Source organism: Micropterus salmoides, unplaced genomic scaffold, assembly GCF_014851395.1.
Source record: "Micropterus salmoides isolate LMB-PRFRI ecotype aquatic unplaced genomic scaffold, ASM1485139v1 Ms_hic_scaffold_15, whole genome shotgun sequence".
NCBI lineage: Eukaryota > Metazoa > Chordata > Actinopteri > Centrarchiformes > Centrarchidae > Micropterus > Micropterus salmoides.
In genome coordinates, this window is record NW_024040596.1 from 25,886,700 (window position 1) to 25,908,918 (window position 22,219).

The window sequence follows — 22,219 nt, forward strand, 5'->3', positions numbered from 1 at the left end:
ATGTGTATGTATGTGTGTGCGCGCAGGCACTGGATTGGATCCAAGAGACAGGTGAAGTTTACCTTGCCACACACACGTCACCTGGAGACAGCAGTGAGGAAACACAGCAGCTCCTCAATAACTATCATCACTTCAGACTTACTGCTAAGGTATACTGTGTGTGTGTGTGTGTGTGTGTGTGTGTGTGTGTGTGTGTGTGCAGATCAGCTACTGGCAGCTTTATTCTGCCACAAAGGAACTGCTGGGAACATCAAGCCAGTAAACGTAATATGTAAAAACTGTATCTCCTTGCACAAACTTGCAGAAAACTGGCTTTGCAATAAGACATTTCTATTGGCAGATTCTTGTAACTCCTGTCCTGCCTACATTTAAGTGAAAGAACAAAAGGTATCTAGAGTACTCCAGATGCCAAATTAAAGGAACTAGGGAATTCAGATGCCCTGTTCAGTGGTTGCTTCTCCTCATTTTATTGCTTACAGTTATTATAATACAGTCTAGTTTCCATTCCAAATGTTTGACAACTCATAGTAAGTGTATGTATGGACAGGAATCGTAGCTGACAGGTATTGGATGTGCACCAATATTTCATTTCTCTTCAACACAATGGCAGGGCCGGCCATTAGGAAGGAAAATAAAAAATAAATATGTGATAGAAAGAAATCAAAGAACCAATAAAGTGTTTCTATGCATTCTGTGAACTTTATTTTAATAAGATCACACACTAAAAAAGAATATAGTCTGTATTGTATTGAGTTGACACAGAACATCAGTGACTCCTTCAGTTAAACAGTATTTAATCTGGATCTGTGTTTGTGTGTGTACTTTTCGCAGCAAACCAAGGAGAAGGTGAAGCTGCTGATCCAGTTGGCAGACAACCTGGTGGAGAAAGGCCATGCCCACGTGTCGGAGCTGAAGCGCTGGGTCAGCACAGTGGATCGCAGATACCGCGACTTCTCCCTACGCATGGCCAAATACCAGGAGAGCCTAGAAAGGAGCCTGGGAGTCAGCTCTGAGGTGAAAACATGTACACTTTTATTCAGTTTTCACATATTTTTGATTGAAATTGAAACCAGTTATTGGTCTTTGGTTTGGCCGTCTTTCAGATTGTTCATCTCATATTCTAAATGTCCCAGTGTGGTGTCACGTTAGTGTGGTTACAGAGAAAATAGGTACAGTTTTTTCCATTTTTGTTTTAGATTATTGACAAGAATGTATTCATGTCTTTTCAGGATAATAAAGACTTGGAGTTGGACATTATCCCTGCAAGCCTGACTGACGACCCTGAGGTCAAACTTCGTGACCCCAACCACGAGGTCAATGAGGAAAAGAGGAAGTCCGCCAGGAAGAAAGAGTGAGTACAGGAATGAAGTGGGAAGGGAGAGAGAGGGCAAGCCTGTACACATTGCTGCTTCCTAAATAGAAATGAAAAATGTTGTCTTCTAATGTGTTTATAAAAAATGTATCTGTATAAGATGTTGGACATGGAACGCCTATGGACGGTTCATTTTCATTCATTCATATCATTTCAAATTTTGTTATAAAACAAACACAGTCCTGCAGATGCAACATGTCCAAGGTCCAAGGTCTCGTGTCGCGGATCCGAGAGATAGAACCGCAACACACCCGCTCCCCGGACTGTTGAGCTCTCATTAAGACAGTGTAACGGCGGCAGCGGCGGTGGCCGGTGGAGGCAGTAGCAGTATAGGCATATATTGTATTTGTATTGACACTAGGTTATTCTAGGTCATTTTCCACCTTATTTTAGTGTTTATTTACTACTTGAATCTGTTCCTCTTCTCTTTTTCCCACACTCGCACACGTCCACACACATAGCCTGCACCTCTAGTCTCTCACGGCAAACACGCCGGCTTGCTCCGCCTCTCTGTCTCTCTCTCCCTGTATGTGTCTCTGCTAACTTTCTCCATCAGCAGTACGTTTCATAAACTTACGCCATAAAGTACGCCGCATGTGGGTCGAAACCGAAACTGACGTTAGTGAGTGACATCTGCAGTGGTGCGTTCACTGTCGCTCCATGTCCTCTTACTGTAATATCAGATAACATCTCTCTCTCTCTGTGTTTCTCTGCAAAATGCTAAAGTGGGTTGCCAAATACACTTTGGCAGGTGCTAATATATCTGGCCGGCCCGCCCAAGTAAAGTATATGTCGAAATCACTCTATTTAAAGTTAGTGCGAGCTATAGGCTTATATTTTGATATATTACACCTTTGACCAATTTTTATTGACTTCCTGCGTGTTTCACGTGACTATTTTGGTTCAGTCATGATTGAGTGACCATACCTGCAACTTCAACTACATTAATATGAACCCAAGATGGAATATAATAATAATAATAATAATGCCACACCCCCCTCCAACAAAAGGGGGAGGGATCGAGGTCTGAACCGAACCGTGGATTTAGTGTTCATTTCATCCCTAGCCCAAACCTGTAACACATGAAGCATGTAACTTTCTGATGATAATACAGTTATAATATAGCTGCAATAATTTACTCTATTCAACCAAATTCATTCCTGTTCACTCCCAATTAGAGGGTGACACAGGAGTGGATTTTCACTCCTGTCCCATCCCACTCCCACAAAAATCCTGTCCTGTCCCAAACCCATGAAAGAGTAACAATATAAATTCCTGTCTCGTCCCAATCCTGGAAGAATGAGTCCCGTCCCGTCCTGTCCCGTTCTTGATAAAAAAATAGAAATGCATATTTAGATTTTAAAAAGGGATGTGTGATTCCCATCCTGTCCACTCCCGTTGACTTTTTTCCTGTCCCATCCCATTCCCCTGATGAATAGTAAAATTGACTCCCATCCCGTGGTAATCCCACATGAATTCTGTGACACTCAAGATTCCTGAAAAAACAGCCGCATCCCAATACAGTGTTTTCCCAATCTAATAATGATGACCATCTGCTTCCCATAGCATTCCCATTGTTCAGAATTTAAAGACATCATAAGTATGCTAATAGCGTAATTTACAGTTCAAAATCTCCTCCACAGCTTTCTGAATTATGTTTGGCTTGTCATGAGCTGTTTGTTAGGAATAAAAGTCTTGACAAACATTAATAGGCTCATGTGGCCATGGAAGAACCAGACTGAAAATGGGACCAATTATATAATTCCTGCCATGTGATTCTTCTTTTTAGTGTTTCCCATGGTAGTCTAAACTTTTGTCTTGTCTCAGGTTCATCATGGCAGAGCTACTGCAGACAGAGAAGACCTACGTCCGAGATCTCCACGAGTGTCTAGAGGTAAGAAAAAGCCTTCTGCTTGTCCGTTGTTGTTTTGACACTACAAATATTTTCATGTCTGCCTTACTGCCTGTTAGACCTACCTGTGGGAGATGACCAGTGGTGTGGAGGAGATTCCTCCAGGGATCGCCAACAAGGAGCATATCATCTTCGGCAACATGCAGGACATCTGTGACTTCCACAACAAGTAAGAGATACATACATACATTGCTTTTAATTAAGCCCAGTGTTGGTACTGGGCAGGGGCGACAGCCTGTGTTTGTTCAAACCAATTTTAGGCATTTCTGAAACCAGATGTGGGAATTCCCTAGCACATGGCATAGCAACAACCGTGGCATATTGCACACTGTGTTTTTAAGCTCTAAGAGCATGTAAGCAAATAATATGAAGTTTAACAATGGCAAAAACTTGCCAAGATCATTGCAGGCTTCTTGAAAATTTTTCTGCAGTGGAAATGCTCATAACGGTTTGCTCTGAAAACTCTGACTGCTTGAAAAAAAAAAACCTTGTCTGTACAGGGGAGCTGAAGAAGTGTCTTTGACAGTTCACACTCTCCAGACATTTCCCTGAGGAACCCTTTTGTTTCTGATCTCCTTCTAGTACCTCCGGAAATCCCTGTATTGGTTCCTCAAAGAAACAATTTCTTTTATGACTCCATTTAGATCTGAAAGGAACTTCTAACCTACAGGATATTATAATGAACTGTCTAGGGGTTATAGACATATTTATTATGTTCTCCTATCCTCCTGCCTAATGGTGAGGAAAACCAGATCACGGGGGAGTACAATACAGTTTTTATTTAGAGGTCCAGAGAAACATTTAGAGTAATTTAGCAGGTTTTCTGTTATAATAAATAAGAAAAATGGCAGATCCATACAAAAAAAAATGTGCACATTCACTGTATAACTTTATGCATTTGTTTGTTTCCAGTATTTTCCTGAAGGAGCTGGTGAACTATGAGCAGCTACCAGAGGATGTCGGTCACTGCTTCGTCACATGGGTGAGATTCAGCGCTTATTCCAGATGGTGTCAGAGCACAGTGGCAGTGAGCTCTGACCCCTGATTTTTACTCTTAATTTCTGTCTTGAATAGAGCATTATAAAATGACCCAGTATAATATAAACATTTTCTCCTCTCCTCTTTCCAGGCTGATAAATTCCACATTTATGTAGATTACTGTAAGAACAAACCAGACTCCAGTCAGCTCATACTGGAGCATGCTGGCAGCTTCTTCGATGTGAGTAAACCCTTCATTATTCTGCCACAGATCCATCCACATCCTGTCATCACACACACAACTATACTAAACAAAGTTAAAACAAAACCATTTATTCCATATATTCATCAGAAAAACAGCTCATTCCAAATAAAACTGTCTCCTGTAACCACCTCTGGTGGTAGATTCTGAAGTGTGTACAGCTGCAGGTTTCTAATTTCCCTCCTCCAGCCGGAGATGGTGATAGTGTATAGTTCAAGTCACTCAGCGGATGGCGCTGTTTGGTCATGGAAAAAGTTTACATTCCCAACTGCAGCAGCTTGCCTGAATCTAACATTTAACATCTATGACAATTTCATGTATTTGATTTTGGTATTTGCTGTAATTTTGTCTCTGTTTGTATAAACAGGACATTCAGCAGAGACGTGGACTGGCAAACTCCATCTCCTCCTACCTCATCAAACCCGTCCAGAGGATCACCAAGTACCAACTACTGCTTAAGGTAGATTCATCAACACGCACACACACACACACACACACACACACACACACACACACACACTTGACTTTAAATCTTTACACAAAAGGTGGTATATAAAAAAGTGAAAATGCGGGGCAACTGAGAAGAAGAACTGAGGCAGAGTGGGGAAGGAACCTGTGCTCATGGAATATGTTGACTAAATGTCTAAATGTCTAAATGACTAAATGTGAAGATAAAATATAATATAAAAAAATATTTTAAGTAAATTGTGTTTTTCTGCTTTTTCACTCTGTTATGCCCTCTCATCACTTTTAATATATTCTCCTCTCCTCTTGCAGGAGTTACTGTCTTGTTGTGAGGAGGGTAAAGGGGAGATTAAAGATGGCTTAGAGGTGATGCTCAGTGTTCCTAAGAGAGCTAATGATGCCATGCATCTCGCCATGTTGGAGGGTAAGATACTGTACTAAAATGTACAGTAATGCTGAAGTTGTCAACTTTACTTCTGTTCTTATTGGAATTTATATATTTTTTTCTGAAAATAGATTTCTGAACCATGAAGAAACATGGTGTTAATATCACTGTTATGTCACATTATTGTTTGCCAGTAGTGTTTTTTAGAATTAAAATATTTTAATCCACTAATACCTTTACTGCTGTCTAAGACAATGGTCAAAACATGTGACTATGTGCTCAGACTTTGAGCAGCTTGGTTGATATTACATCTTGGTCCTCCTCTTCCTCAGGATTTGAGGAAAACCTGGAGGTGCAGGGTGAGCTCATCCTGCAGGACAGTTTCCAGGTTTGGGATCCACGCTCGCTGATCAGGAAGGGGCGGGACCGACACCTCTTCCTGTTTGAGTTCTCTCTGGTCTTTAGCAAGGAGATCAAAGACTCAGCTGGCAGAACCAAATACCAGTACAAGAACAGACTGCTGGTGAGTGTGTGTTTGTGTGCTTCCATGCATGGTTTTAACAATGTTTATAGTCACGCAAGTGCAACAGGTGTGTAGCAATCCAGTCCAGGGGTCACCTCACTGCTGTCATCTCTTCTTTTACCTTGTGTGTGTGTTTGTATGTAAGAATAGCTATTGTGTGTTTTGGTCAAACAGATGGTTAGCTGTTGATGTTTATAATTAGATATTTGTCCTTCCACGCTCTCCTGCAGACGTCAGAGTTGGGGGTGACTGAGCACATTGAGGGCGATTCATGTAAATTTGCTTTGTGGGCAGGAAGAACCCCTTCCTCTGATAATAAAACTGTGCTAAAGGTAAGTGAGAAAATGGAATTCAAATGAAAAAAGTTTTCTGTCCTCTGATAAGATGTGAATGTTCTGATTTGCTGCCAGTATGAGGTGCTGCGTGAATATGTTATTCTGTTATTTCTCCTGCAGGCGTCCAATATGGAAGCTAAACAAGAGTGGATTAAAAATATCAGGGAGGTGATCCAGGAGAGGATGACTCACCTGAAGGGGGCGCTCAAGGAGCCTGTTCATCTGCCTAAAACACCAGCACTTACTAAACCCAGGAATAACACTAAGAGGTAAACAAGGACACACACGCACAAACATCATTTACACGTCATCAAGATTAAGAAGTTTGTATGTTATTGCTAGAAATTAGTGCTTACAAATGACACGTCAATGCAATCAATATCTGCTTGACTACCATTGGTAAGGTGTATTTATAGTAGTGAGAACATTTCCATTCATGGTGAATAAAGACCTCAAAAGGTTCAATTGTTATCTTTGACTGTAGTGACCATGAACAGAAACAATTTTTCCTCAAGCAGAAACGTTAACAATGAGGACAGAAGAGTTATCACCACTGGTAGAAATGTACTTTGTGAGTGGTAGAAATATCATGTCTGAGGTTACAAACATCACTGAGGACGGAAACATCATTAATGTGAGGGGAGAAACTAAATATCCGAGAATGGAAACATCTTTGCTGAGGGCAGAAACATTGCTGAGCTTCAGATTTACCATGTGTGCATGCTTTAGAAGGCTTAGATAGTAGAAAATAAATAATTTAGTGAACTTGATTCCAAAAACAACTGGGGGCCACAGTTCAAGTACAGCGTAGAAAATTGATATATTAAAGTAAATATTAGTATAGCATCATCTGTATTTCCAAATTTAAAAGGACAGACAAGATGCATTAAATTTACTCATTTAGCTGATGCTTTTATCCAAAGCGACTTAAAATTGCTGTACATGTCAGAGGTCATACACCTCTGGATCAAGTAGGGGTTAAGTGTCTTGCTCAGGGACACAATGGGGAATTGAACCTGGGTCTCTCACACCAAAGGCATGGTTTTATCCATTGCACCATCACCAGCCCTATCTATGCATGATGCATCAAGGAGATTTTGCACTTGACTTTTTCCCACCTCTACTGTTGCCACAACTCGAAATGTCATCACTGTAAACAGTGGTACTGCGGGCAGAAATCTTATCACCTTGGATAAAAGTGTCATCAGAGCAGATTGAAACCTTTTTTTTTAAGATTTCAAACAATGTGGTAATAATTTCACATCTGTTATCACCCAAGGTGAAAACGTCAGTGTTCAACAGTGATTTAAAGAATGATATTCAATCTGATTGTGTGTGTGTGTTTAGGGAGGGAGGTGAAGATGGAGACAGTCAGGGAGACGGGAGCAGCCAGCCAGATACCATCTCCATCGCCTCCAGGACGTCCCAGAACACTGTAGACAGCGACAAGGTAGGAAACACACTGAGTGCTGCGGATGACTTGTTATTTATCGAAGGACAGAAAAGGAGTTGAAGGCAGCTGATTGAGGATACATCCCAAGTCCCTTATTTGATATTTCCGAGCAGCGAGGAGGGATCTCTCAGGAGCCATGAGCGAGGAAACACTGAAGTCTTTTACTGGCCAACACACCCCCTTATTGGATATCAGTTATTGATTAAAAGCTGCCGCTGCCGAGTGAAGACAGATAACAGATTAAACTCAAGTGTATCACTCCTGAGTTTTATATTTGATTTGTTTTCTGATTCACCTTCTAGTTACAAATATGTCTTAGTAGTTAGAAAACCTTTTCTTTTCATGATCTGTTCCCCCATTAACTTTTATTATGGAAACATTTAAAGTCAGAGAGAGTCAGAGAGTCTATTCAGTCTCATTCTGTCACATGTGAGGCTGATAATTACTGAGCGTAGGGTTTCATATGAGTTACATCATTTTAATTTCCCCTGAAACATTTAGCCTAATAAATAATTTCCATTGTTCAGAATACACCATATGATATTCTAGGTTATCCGATGATTAAGTCACAATCAGAATATCATGAAAGACAAATGCAAATTTACATTACATTTATTCATTGAGCTGATGCTTTTATCCAAAGCAACTTACAATTGCTATACATGTCAGAGGTCGCACGCCTCTGGAGCAACTAGGGGTTAAGTGTCTTGCTCAGAGACACATTGGTAGATGGGTCACAGTGGGGAATTGAACCTGGGTCTCTCACACCAAAGACAGGCGTCTTGTCCATTGCACCATCACCACCCCCAAACAATAATTAAATAATAGAAATGCATTCCGCCAGTAGAAATGATCCAGTGCCTCTGAGCAGGACACAGCATAAATACAGAATACAGGTTATTGATCATGTGCAGGTGTTTGTTAAACAGGTAACAGCTAGAGAGAAAACATGCTGCTCTGGCAGTAATAACTGTGAGCCTTTGTTAGTATTAGCTGTTTAAGCCGACTGACAATTGATCCTGGTCCCTTCATGTGACACTCCAGAGGAAAGAATGTCTAATTTGTCCAAAAACGTATTTCCTCCTTCTCTTCTCATATGGTTTCCTTTCCATGCATTCCCGGTAGGAGGGACTCAGCAAAGGAAAAGACACAAGTGAGGGAAACGTGGGCGCAATTATTAGAGACTCGCTCTGTGACCTGTGATGAGCTGATTATCCACAGCTGTCTCAGCGCTACAGGGTCTCCCATGCAGCCACAATGGGCAGAAGCAGGGGCTGTGCGTGTGCCAGTGTCAGAAAGACTGTGTTTGTGCACAATTGGGTCCATGTGTTTTTTTTAAAACTACGTACAAATCCAACTGCGAGAGATAATGCAGTGCCAAAATTGTGCGTTTGTGAGTGTGTCATGCTTATCCTTAGGTTGAGGTTATGCATGCATTCGGTGTGGAGGCATGTGTATAGTTGATGTGTGTGTGTATGAGAAGTATCCAGCGGTGTCACCATATGAACAAAGAAGCAGTCAGTGATGATTAACCTCTTCAGGTTGTGTACAGGCATCTGTGCTGATGCTTCCTACCAACCAGCCTCTCACATCCAAGTAAGCCCATCTTTAAACTTATTTTGAAACTCAAACAGAATTCAAGTGCTCAAAAAATAATGCTAATAAAGTTTTAATGAGAAGTCAAATTTATGTTAAATTTAAATCTAAATGTGTGCATATGTCCATTCTGCCTGATCCCCGTATTGGCCCATACATTAAACTTTAACAGCAGGGTTTCCCAAACTTTGTTTGTCATAACAATCTTCCTGTACCTGTCACTACTTTAGTATTTGCTGCTCTCTAAATAAAGTACAGCCCTTTTTTTCTTTTTCTTTTTTTTTAAGAAGAAGGCAACAAGCAAACCAATTATAATTGTTAACATTTCTTTGAATTGTGTAATTGGATTTATGCTAAATTACAGAGTGAATCCAAGTGCTTTGTTTACAGGTCTTCATTCAAGTTTTGTAGTGCAGGTTAATTTGAAAATAAGCAACAATAAATAAATTTTACAGATTTTTGAAAGGGGTTTTGTGCAGCGGCTGTTAGTTCTGGTTGTTCTGATTGCTCAATTTAATTAGTTGTTTTGAATTAAACTGAGTGTCCAGTGTTAAAGTACCTCCCTTTTCACTGCGATGCACACACAAACACGCGCACACAAACACGCGCACACATCCACCCACACGCAACCCCACACAGATGTCTGTCATGGCCTCCCACTGTAATGTTACACAGTGTGGCCTTTTCACAGTGCAGCCCCACGCCTACACATTACCCTGCCTCTAAATGTCAGTACCATGCACATGGACACGCACGCGCACACAGACTCTTCTTCCCTCAATCAGAATGGCTTTAGCAGTGCAGCTTGTGTGTGTTGTATCTCGAACTGTTTGCTCCTCTACTGTTTTTTTTATTCTGGCATTGTCTCTATTCATGTCACTCATTCACCGCCACTTTTCTTTCTCATTTTCTGTCTGTTCATCTGTCTTGACACATAAAATACATCTGTGTCCAGTACGTGCTTATATAAACAAAGTGAACATCGTGCACCTACAGATCTACTGTACCGTAACGGTACATATGTGTATGGGATTTTATATTGCATGTGTGTATTCCTCTCCCCACCTCTTCCTGTCCAATGAAAACATAATGAATTTTTCCGTCCTTTTTTGAGTGTGGGTGCGTTGTTGCTCTGGTTCAGTTTATTGTTTCTAGGATTTTAGAAAACTCTCGCTAGCTATTTTTGGATCCTCCTCTTCTATTTTCCCGAGAAAGAAAAACAAAACACAGTTCCTACATTTTGTTTTGAAACGTTTCATATTTCATATATGACACGGCAGTGCATGGCTTTTATTGTGAGCTGCACTGTATATGTATTTCTTGGATGCAGTTTTTTACTGTAACTTTTTTTTGTTTTTAATTAGGCTTTACTTTTAGTTTGAGAGCTCAATTGTAATGTGACAACAAAATAAGAGCATGCCATACTCCCTTTTCACTTGCGTTTGTGCAGTTAATTTACTCTTGCCTAAATCTATTTATCTTTTGGGTACACATTTGGAGTGGATTGCCTCATGAGAAAGACTCATCTGGCTTGAGAGATCTGTTTTTAACCCAGGAGGATGGTGGAAGCGTGGCAGTACTTGTTATCTTGAATGTGGAGGGCGGTGGTGCTCCCTTTTTGTTGTGTTCCCATGGCTCTGCCGGCTCTCTAGGGATTTATCATCAAAGTATACAAATTCCTTGTGTATTTTGGAGTACAGACATGTCAAGATATAGTGTTTGAGTCAATGATCTGAGCAGGGGGGCATAATAGTCTCTATAATAGTCTCTCTAGATGGCTTTCACTGCAGTCCTGTGAAAAGACTGAAAACTTGACATGTGGACCAGTTCAGATTTATTTAATGACAATTCAGCTTTAACCCTGGCGGAAAAGAGCACCATTTCATACATCAGGCTCCTACATACAAAGCCATTTAGTAAGTAAACTTATTACAAAAGACTCAGCAGGTGACAGTGACTGATCAGGCCTACACATTGACTTTTTCTACACAGTAATCAGACCTGATTAATCAGAACACCTCAGTTTTTTCAGTGTGTGAGGAATAACTTACTGCACGTAGGAGAAAGCGCAAACACAAGGCAATTCTTCCCAGTTTCACTCACTGATAATCTGGTAAAAACCAAATGGAAAGCCGAGCTTGTAGTGATAAACTTGTAACCGTGACGAACATGCCTGAGACGCTGGCGAGGGGCTGTTAAAATCACGCATGGGCTTGGTTTGTAAACGCGTGCAGGCACATAAGAAGGGTTTGCTTGATGAGCTCATTAAGGCACAGTTTGACTACAAGTATCACCTTTTCTTCCAGTAGAAAAGAATAGTTTTGGCTTTGATTAAGTTAATATGTTCAGGTTGCTTTCTTTTTTTTTTCTTCACCTCTCTCTTTTCCCATAACCATGTTTTCTTGTCTGTCACCAGCCTTTTTATTCTTCTCTTCCTCTATTTTTATACCTCTTGCACTATTTCCTCTCTTTCCACCTTCTGCAATCTGTTACTTAATGACCCTTTCTTTGTGCACACATCCACAATTAGTTGATCCTTTTGCAACCCCATCTCTCTCTGTCTCGCCTTTTCTGTGTGTGTGTGTGTGTGTCTCTCTCCCTGCTCTCTCCCATATGCTATAATAAGAGCCCAGCATTGGCATAGTCAGATGTTCCACTGGCTGTCTGGATCTAGAGGGTGTGTGTGTGTGTGTGTGTGTGCGGACAGGGTGGGAAGCTACTGTTTCTGCTGGTTTTGGAGTTTTATATGACACATGCCTCCTTTTTTTTTTTTTTTTCTCCACTGTCCTATTTTTCTCTTTTTTTCTGTTTGCCTCTTACCTTCTCTCTCTGTATACTTTGGCTGTTCTTCCTCTGCATCTCTCTTCACCACTCAAAAGAAAAAATACAATGTTGTTACCATGCTATTATAGACAAACCCACCTCACTGTTACTATTTGAGAAGCAGGTTGACAGTTGGATGTTTAGCAGCTCCTCCAGCAGATTAATCTTCCTCCTTAAATATCATAATTGTCAGCCAGTGGCAATCACTGGGCTAGCTTAGCATACAGAATATATAGAACAGCCTTTACGTTTTTTGACAGTGCACATTTTACATTCGATTTGAAACGACACAGAGATATTAATATGCTGAGCTTAATATCATCTGGGGTCTTTACATACATTTTTACATCAGTTGTTGGATTCAAAGTATTTAATATACACAGTCCTCCAGTTTTTTGACAGTGCAGGAGAAAAAACATTGATGTAAAGACAGAATTAAATCTGAACGTCAGAACTTTAATCTTGTACTTTTTTACTGCATTTATTTTATTCACATCCAATGTGCTGGAGCTAAAACAATTAAAATGTGTATGTTCTATTCAGAAAAACAACAGCACTGATAGTTTGTTCAAACACTTAAAACAACTTTCCTCTTTGTCATGTGAGTAATGACTGTCCCCTAATTAGCACATGTGGGAGTAGCAAAGGGTCAAAGTGAATGGTTAGGCATACATACTTGGTGACACTGGAGACCATGGTTTTCGACCTTTTTCCTATTAAAGGTCCATGTTGTATTTTCTTTTATCCATGAAGGTAACCTTTCCTGAATCTCAGGTTGTTTTAGTTGCCTTAACTGAACCAGACCTTAACATTAAAGATGCAGATCAGAAACATATGTATATATGTTTTTGTTTTTCACATTTAAGTATGAAGTCTAGTTATGCCACTGTCCAAATATTTGATCTATGTTGTTGCATGTGTACCTACTGAGGTTCAAGCCAGTCTTTTCTGTGACGTTGTGTGGAATATGTCTATTTCTGTGACGTTGTGCGGAATATGTCTATTTCTGTGACGTTGTGCGGAATATGTCTATTTCTGTGACGTTGTGCGGAATATGTCTATTTCTGTGACGTTGTGTGGAATATGTCTATTTCTGTGACGTTGTGCGGAATATGTCTATTTCTGTGACGTTGTGCGGAATATGTTTATTTCTGTGACGTTGTGTGGAATATGTCTATTTCTGTGACGTTGTGCGGAATATGTTTATTTCTGTGACGTTGTGTGGAATATGTCTATTTCTGTGACGTTGTGCGGAATATGTTTATTTCTGTGACGTTGTGCGGAATTTATCTTTACTGTGACGTATTTTTTTGGTGTAATGAGTCAGCTTTGGTTCAGTCTGTGGTATTTATGTTATTTAAAGCATCGTTCCAGTGGTTGACAACTTGGCAGCCCTCATGACTCCACCACAGCGGAGGACAAACACTTTTTTTTTAGCCTCCACCTTCAGTTGGAGTAAAAATGTTATTTTTCTGTGAGCCAAGACCACTAAAACTTACTAGCACTCCACTCCTGTAGGACTGGTTGGAAAGGGGCGCACCAACTGCTGAACTTGATCCCTGTGCCTAAATGAATAAAAATAAAGTCAGGCTTTATCACACAGAGAATTTTTTGCTCAGTTAAAAGGCCAATTGACTCTAATAATAATAATACACATATTTTCTTATATACCCCTTGTGACATTTAGCCATGCAAATAATATATGTTGATCTGACAACTGAAAGCTATCTGCATGGCAACAAACAATAGGTGCACATGAGAAAATGTTTTTCATTTAATTTTGTTAAACAAGTTAAGTAGACCTTTATTTGTCCCTGGAGGGGGAAGAACAAACAATATCACACAAAATGACTCTTTAAAACCATTTAGAATTATAGCAAATAATTTTAATGTGGTTCACAGGTTCACACATTTTTCACTAGAGAACTCAACAGGTGACATTTGGCATTGCTATCACATGAAAGTGTCCAAAAGTAGTTCTGCAGTTGGATACAGGCCACATCAACAGGGAATCTTCCTGACCGATGTCTTTTATTCCCTGATTGTTTTAATGGATTGAACTATATGGATTAACGGTATGTAACATTTTTATTCATTCGTACTTCTTCCCTAGCCTGATTTCATGAGATAAGAAAAACTCATGCTGGATGAAAGTGAACGTAACAAAAATTAATTAGTGCTGGGCAACGATTAAAATTTTTAATTGTGATTAATCGCATGATTTTCTGTGATTAATTGTGATTAATCGCATTGTTATGAGCAAAATTTAATAATGATTCTAAAGTAGTGTATTGTGCACTTTTAATTTAAATGTACTGCTATATACACAAGTGCAATAACATTTGATTTGCAAACACTTTAAACAAATACATGTTGTATGTGGTTCTCTTATCGCGCAACATGAAGACTTCACAGCCTTTCTTCAGGTGGGACTCTCATACTGCAACACAACTGACAGGATAAAGTCGCTAACCTGCCTGTCAGCTCGCACTGGTCCGTTTCAGTGGATTTACCATAAAGGACTGAATACGCATGCACTCCAAATTTAGGTGTCATTCTTGGACACTTTAAAATGCTTCCACACTGCCGACACGTCACCGTAATTGCTCATTATAAATGTCTTCGGTCTTTTGACGACTTAGTGGTTTTTTGTCTTTTTTTTCTTTTTTCGGCTGATTAATTTCGGTGGCTGAACATTCGGTGCATCCCTAGTCCAGAGCCATGATCATGACATAACAGGCACCTTTTGAGCAACAGGTTAACATATATAAATCTGTTCTATCAGCAGAAACATTTTTCTTTTATCAGGGAGCAGCGTAAACAGTCTATGTTCAGTAGTAAGTGTCCCTGTTAGAGTGAGGTGAAGTGGTCGCCTCACGCGCACGCTTGCCAGCTGCTGAAGTTGAATTGTCTTGAACTTTTTGTACGTGACGCTCAGCACAAATCATTGGAAGAGAGACTGTTTGTGAGTTTCCAGAATCTATTACTGTTTACTAAACAGGACATCAACAGGAGGGAATTCTGGCAGAGCATCCCTGCAAAACTAGATGTAGACCTATCAGGTAGAGTTACATAGCCTATAACTTTAACTTAAATTAAATAGGCTACAGCTGTTTAGCGTACAGAAGCCGTTGCCATGGTTACTATCCATAGAGCACCTGTCGTTTACTGGCGGATCGCTTGTCTCCCTTTCTGATCACCGGAGCAAAGAGCAACCCCGCTGGACTAAGCGACTACGTTGTGATTTTAAGAACATTGCTTTTGTTTATCTGCTTCTCCCACACACTGCATCCAGCATAGTCTGCTGAAGCCTCCCTCCGCTGTTTGTTTTGGTAGGTGATTTGCAGGCTGGTCAACATCCCACCCCTCCTGTGACCCACGGTTTGACTGGATGTGAATTCAGAGCCAGTGAGCAACAGACTTTCAAAACACTACTAATAAAAACTGCATTAATGGGATTAACTGCGATAAAATAATGTTGGTATTAATTAATTAATGCGTTTTTAATTAATGCTTTTTAAAGGTTTTTCAGTGCATTGTCATTTTGAGATGAAGATGTACTTGACTTTCTTGGGGGTGTTTTAGCATGCAGCTGGAACACTGTTACAGTGGCTAGCAATTGTTTACACGTGTGTGTTCTCATGAATCAGATGCATTCAGTGTCGGATTCAGACTGAAGCAGTACAGTAGCCATCTGCTGGTCATATGACTTGTGTCTCTCTGTCACACACACACACACACGCACACAAAAGGAGTCTGGGGTTTTGAAAGTGTTTTTAGTGCTCCAGTAGCTTCCAGGGAGTGGGAGAAATATGAACACACTGACCCCCACACGCACATACATACACACAAACACATACACCAAGCAGTGTCGTTTCCATCAAATACAAAGCTATGGCTGTTTGTTCAGAGAGAGGGAGAGAGAGAGGGAGAGACAGTGTGAGGGCGTGTTTGTGTGTGTGGCAAAGACACAAACGAGGGAGTTGTCAAAGACTGAGGGAGACAGAGAGAGAGGGAGACAGAAGAGAGATCGACATGCCAAAGTGGATGAACTTTAAACTCTTCAAAGAGAGCAGCAGAGTGAGTACAAACTGCTGGACTACACACTGTACACTAGCTGCTTACCTACTTTACATTAAACAATGCTGCTTACTATTAGTGTGTGTCTAGCACTGTTATGTTTTACTCTGAATGTTGCCGTCAGAACTAAAATTGCTAAATGTACTGAAATTAAAGCTAAATGATGAAATATACTCAGCCAAAGTGTTTTTTGGACAAATGCAAACATTTCTGCCTGTGATTTTACTGTTTTTTCCACCAGCATTGTTAGATGCTGTTAGAAACATTATATCTATACTATTAATAGATCCTGATATTGAAAAGCAGTATTTGAGGATGTTGTTGAATGAAGATTGTCTATGTGTAGCGCTCCTCCTGCAGCTGTTAAGAGTTGCAAGGGGTTGAGTTGCTTAGAGAAAAGGTGTTTGAGGTTAGTCGTTAGTTATTATTGAATCCAGATCATACATGCAATTGACTTTCACTTAATGTGTTGTAAAGCTGGACTGCAGGAGTGTGTGAGAGTTTGTGTGTGTAAAGTTAATGGTTAAACAGGGTGTGTATGTGCCAGACAGACAGGAAACAGGCCATTAGCTACCACAGAGAGACAGGATAAATGAAATGTGGGTGTCCAGACTGGTGAATCTAACTCCATTTGAATCAAATTACAGAGCACACACACTGGATAAGCACTCACGGACTCACTGTTTTATTATAACGTTTGCCTTGGTGAAATCCAAATGCTCTGAAAGACATTATTATTTTAATTTTTCCACTCAGATTACTGCATTTTTGTCCTGGATTTGGAATATCATGCTGTCATTTTGCATTAACAGTCAAAGATGAACCTCAGAAAAAGTATAATTTAGATACTACTCTCAGATTATCTGTTTATGTGCAGCCTTGATAGTAATAAAAAGACACACTGTAGTATTTTGGATATATATAAATGGCATGGTATTTCTGAAGTGTGTCGATGCCTTTTATTTTATTTGATCTGCGCATTATCGTTTTTAGAATTCACCAAATGCAATACTGACTGCAACCTAACCAGGGTATGTGAGTTCAGGGGTGTATTTGTAATTGCTCTTGCCCATAAAATCAGTTATTTATATATGTACTGCAATAAGAGCTTTTTGGCTTCAAGAGGGCAGAAAACATCAAAAAAATTACACAGCCATCACATATCTCAAACTTATAATTTATTAAGGCGAACATGTTGCCCGTTTACACATCTAGCAGACATAAAGCAACATTATCATCCCATACCATCCCATATGAATTGAGTATAAAGGAGCAGACTGATGTCGCAGGAGTTGTTTTAGAAGTTTTGTGTCTATTTTTTGCCATTAGAGTACATTGAAACAGCAGAGCGTCCCTGTGATGGAGTTGTGTTTGGATAACTATGACCTGGATGACTGAGAATCTTCACAGACAGTTGTGTATACTGAAATGAATGTTGCTATTTTTTTAAATTTAATGTTTGGTTTGAGTGGTTTTGAAATGGCAGTTGTGTTGTTGAGCAGCAGGCAGTCTTAATTGGTCATGCTGGTTCCTGTGTAATTATTTTTCATCCGTGCAGTTTCTACTGTTTCTACTTCAGTCAATTGGATGCTGGGCAGGTTTGACTGATTTCTGTGATGCCATATTGCTCCCATGTTAAATACTAAACACCTGTTTATAGTTCTTGCTGTTACTTATTTATTATAATCCACCCTGCAGCATCAGAGCTTAACACGTTATCAGAATGTAACACATCTGATCTCACATAATGAGCGTCTTCATGTGTACAGTCATGCTGGTGCATTACAGTGTTGCTGCACATACTGTGGGTGTCTCTGTAAATATACGGAAGGCAACGTAATACTGCGACTACTCTGCTTTGGACTGCTTTTAATTTCCATGATTTGTGGTGCTGGTAGAGTTTGTTGATAGTGAAGACAACATTGAGCAAGAGCTGCAGTTCTACAATGACACATTCACTTACTGTGGATCAAACAAATGGAAAGACCTCTAAATAGCTTTTCACACTGGGCAGTATTTGTTATGAGGAAGTAATGCCATGACAGCTATACACACAGGGAGGAGTTTCTCTGAAATAGAGGTGTATTTTGATTTACTCACTGTTGAGACTTGGGACATGAGGGATTTTTCCATTGCTTCCACTCTAGGAAGACATATTCATTCTAGCATCCAATGTTGTAACCACATTTTTTTCCTCCCTGAAATGCATACATCTGCAAGCTATGTAACATACAAAAACACCTTTATGTATTGCAGAGGTATCTTTTGTACTAAATAAATATCTTCACCACTCTGTAATGTAAGTGTAGCCAGCCAGGCATGTTCTTATACTTCTCACACATCCGCTGACTCTGTCTTTTCTTATGGGTGAGCAGTATACTCAGATATAATAAGCAAGTCATGCTTGATCTTAGATCTTAGTCCTAAGACATCCTTAAAATGAAAATGATAGTAACAGACACTCTTCAGCAACTCAAAAGCTGCTAGCTCTTTCTGTTTTAGTTGTGACAAAGGCTCTGGAAGATCTACAGCACCATGAGGAAATAAAGTTAAGCTAAATTAAATGTGTTACAAACTTAAACAAAAAAGCTTTTTAGAAATGTTATAATGTCTTTGGCAAAACTATTTTGCATTAGCTAATGTCGCCCGGATCCACGGTCAAGTTTTTGAATCGTGTTTCAATCCACAAAGTTTATCACATCTGCAAAATGTTCACTGTCGATGTTTTTCATTGGTTTTCCTAACATCATTCGCTTCTTTTAAGTAAAGCATGGTTCACATGTTTTATGGTCTTCTTTAGGCAACTCAGAACACTTGTTAGGGTTAGGTAAAGATCTCTTAATTGAATGTTGAAGAAGTCAAATCTGACTTCAAATACAGTACAAGACAGAATGTGAACCCTGGTCTCCAGTGTTGAAATCAGGCCCTGCGGTGTAAGACTCCTTGCACTGGAACAAAATATTGCCAGTCAGTTTAAGTATTTCAGATTGGTTGCATATGAGAGTAATTCCTTACAGACATGGTTGGTGGTCCCTGACAGTCAAAAATATTTCCACATAAGCATGCACTGTCACTCCTTGGCAGCTACTAGAGGACGAAAACATTTTCAGAAGCTTGTGTGTGTGCGTAAGATACACAGAAGTCATATGAAAATAATTTACAAGAATGGCAATCCTTGTAGCCTACTTTGCAGACCAGTATTCATTTCTAATTCAAATTGTACTGCAATATCAAGCACGTTGTTTTTATCTGATTTATCAACCTATGCTGTTGGAAGCCGTTCTTTTCTTCTGGAAACAACAAAAGAATGGCTGTTTCATATTCTTTACTTCAGTAGAAGTACTAACACATATTTACAAATTAAAGTCCTTTTGTTCCTAAACATATTTAAATATACTTAAAATGGAGATGCAGAAAATGAAAATCAAGGAAGTACCTCAAAATTGTGCCAACACAGTACTTGGGTGAATGTACTTAGTTATTACCATAGTGGTGCTTTTCTGGTCATAATTCAACTCAGCCAACTACAGTCCTTTACTTCTGTATTAGGAGATGTGTACACGGTGCATTGGATAATATATTATCCAGCGAATGACATGGAAGTTTCCTGATCTCAACAGGGTCCATTTGTTCTGCTGCTGAAGGAGGTGAAGCAAGTTTGTTCTGCTTAACATGCTCTTCCTCTGCGCTAACATATGACCATCACAAGCTGGTGCGTGCATGCGTGTGTGTTTTCAGCGCACAAAAATGGGTCATATGACCAATAACAGAGCACAAGACACCCTTGAACACACACACAAACAAGACTGTCAGATTGGAGCGGTACTGAAAATAGTATAGCTGTTGGTCTGTTGATAGATTCTGTCACACTGCGGACTGAAAACCTGCTCACCATTTCAGCCAGTTTGAATAAAACTGTCTGGTTGTGAAAATGTTTTAATAAGACAAATAACTACCCATGGATGGGTATGTTCTCCTACAACTAAAGTTTACTAGACTTGACTTAAACGTGAATTACTAATAAAATGGCTAATTTCTATCTGCTGGTCCTGGATAACAAAACCTTTTTTTCATTTTGTATTGAGGCATACAAGATTTTTTGGGCTTTTAGCCTTTATCTGAATAAGACGGAGAAATATGGAAAGCGAGGAAGAGAGAGTGAACGACATGCTGAAAAGGGACCCGGGATGGAATCGAACCCGGGGCCACAGCAATAGGATTAAGCCTTGTAAATGGGGAGGGCACTCTACCGATTGAGCCACCTGCACTCCATTTATGACATTAAAAGACACAAAATACACCCTACAAATAATAAAAATGTCTATTGAGAGTAAAGGGAGGATAAAGAGCATAGAAAATGTATAACAAATGCTGAATTGATGTGAGAACATAAACTACTGCAATTGGGTTTGTAGATATTGACTAACTGTATTGTAGTTGAACAGTTCGTATTTTTCTTTATTTATTTTTTTACTGTAGTAATTAGTCTGGTAATGTTAACATAGCAGATTGGCTAACAAGCTCCCACCTGTTCTCATCTTGTTGTGCTAAAGCCTTATACCCCTAGTCTTATTTTCACAATATAACTGCAGAATGATGGCCACTGATCAGCCATGCTTCACAATTTTAGAGATGATGGATGGTGAGTGACCCATACCATTGTTAGCTTCCCACTGAGCTTGCACATCTGCTATCATGGGGTGATCTTGTTGTCAAGCAATGATTTAAACCTGAACAGTGATGTAAAAAATTGCTGCTGCTGTTGTTGACATGTAGCCAACCTGTAGCTACCATTCGGATCAGTGCTCAGACATTCAGGGTCCACCCAGACAGATTTTTCCCTTACTTTGCCTCTTCTCAGAACTGTACATACAGGCGTGGACAGCCAGTCCTGAAAGTCCAATCCATGAGGTCCAGTTTGACTAATGGATGAATGTGTTCAAATACTTATCAGATGTCAAAACACTGCACAACGGTTTATAATACTAAGACTGGATTTTAACAAATCTGGAAAGCTATCAAAGTGGCAACGATTCGCACGGTAAATGATGGGTATATAGCTTTAGCATTACTAAGTAATCTACCATCTGCACTGTCGTTGTCAAACGCTGTACCATAGGAATGAGAGGGTTTCGTTCTTTTCCACACAGGGCTCAAGGTTGGTCTGTAAGGGGCCAGACACTTGACATCTTTGTCATTGCTCCGAAATCTGATCTGTGATTTACGGTCTATTTAAATTCCGCACAGAAAGCAGCACATGCCGCGACTTGTGCAACAAGTAAACAAAATACTGCATGTTATAACAGCATTGTAAACAAAACACACCAATAAAAAATGTATTGCCTGCACTCCATTTAAGCAGGTTTCCACGTCCTCGCCCTACATAACAAGCGGCACACTGGCGCAAACAGGTGGAGCTAATTGAATTCTAATGAGTATGTCGAGTTTGTTGACGTCATAATTTCAAGTGTAACTCCACCTTCAACCTGAGAAGATGTCTAATCAGCCGGAATGAGTGAAAACACCTGCGTGGGGCTGAAGGGCCTTTTGACGCTAAGTGTGTTCATGGCCATCTGTCAGGTATAAACTCACCTCTACCTTTTATAGAAACAGGGGTCCTTGTTGCTAGGAGATCTTTAGCCTGGCAAAAAGTGCCCGCTTATCCACACACATTAGCACGCACTCACTCATGTACACACACAAACACACACTACCTGACATTTTCCAGGACAATGAGAGTAGAGCAGACAAGGCAGTTAGCGGAAGAGAAGAAAGTTTCAGGAGGAGTAAATGGCTTAATTTACATCCGGGAGCTACTTTGTGCCATTATACGTAGATTTATCTTTCGCTTTTATCTGCCATGTTCACATCTGCTAATACTAATTGTTTTTGTTATAATCTCTATCTACTGTTCACCTGAATCTACAAATGCAGCTTTTCAGATGCGTCTGAAGATAGTGAGTTGGTTTTCACTCAAATCACCACCTCAGTTTAATTGTGTTGATTGTATGACTAGTCTGTAGGTGAGCGGAAGG

General features: G+C 39.9%; 1 protein-coding gene across 4 annotated transcripts in view; it reads left to right on the forward strand.

The window, feature by feature from the left end:
* Nucleotides 1–22,219, forward strand: part of kalrna (kalirin RhoGEF kinase a) — a 155,225-nt gene that overhangs the window by 80,250 nt on the left and 52,756 nt on the right. For 2 of the 4 annotated variants that reach the window (XM_038721295.1, XM_038721296.1), the window contains exons 26-38: nt 27–149; nt 832–1,014; nt 1,230–1,351; nt 3,200–3,266; nt 3,344–3,453; nt 4,197–4,266; nt 4,414–4,503; nt 4,892–4,984; nt 5,302–5,413; nt 5,707–5,897; nt 6,128–6,229; nt 6,353–6,501; nt 7,580–7,682. In XM_038721295.1, the coding sequence (XP_038577223.1) occupies nt 27–149; nt 832–1,014; nt 1,230–1,351; nt 3,200–3,266; nt 3,344–3,453; nt 4,197–4,266; nt 4,414–4,503; nt 4,892–4,984; nt 5,302–5,413; nt 5,707–5,897; nt 6,128–6,229; nt 6,353–6,501; nt 7,580–7,682 (1,515 nt within the window). Of the gene's footprint in view, nt 1–26; nt 150–831; nt 1,015–1,229; nt 1,352–3,199; nt 3,267–3,343; nt 3,454–4,196; nt 4,267–4,413; nt 4,504–4,891; nt 4,985–5,301; nt 5,414–5,706; nt 5,898–6,127; nt 6,230–6,352; nt 6,502–7,579; nt 7,683–9,044; nt 9,282–16,050; nt 16,185–22,219 lie in introns of those variants that run through there. The other 2 variants (XM_038721297.1, XM_038721298.1) reach the window with 2 other exon arrangements.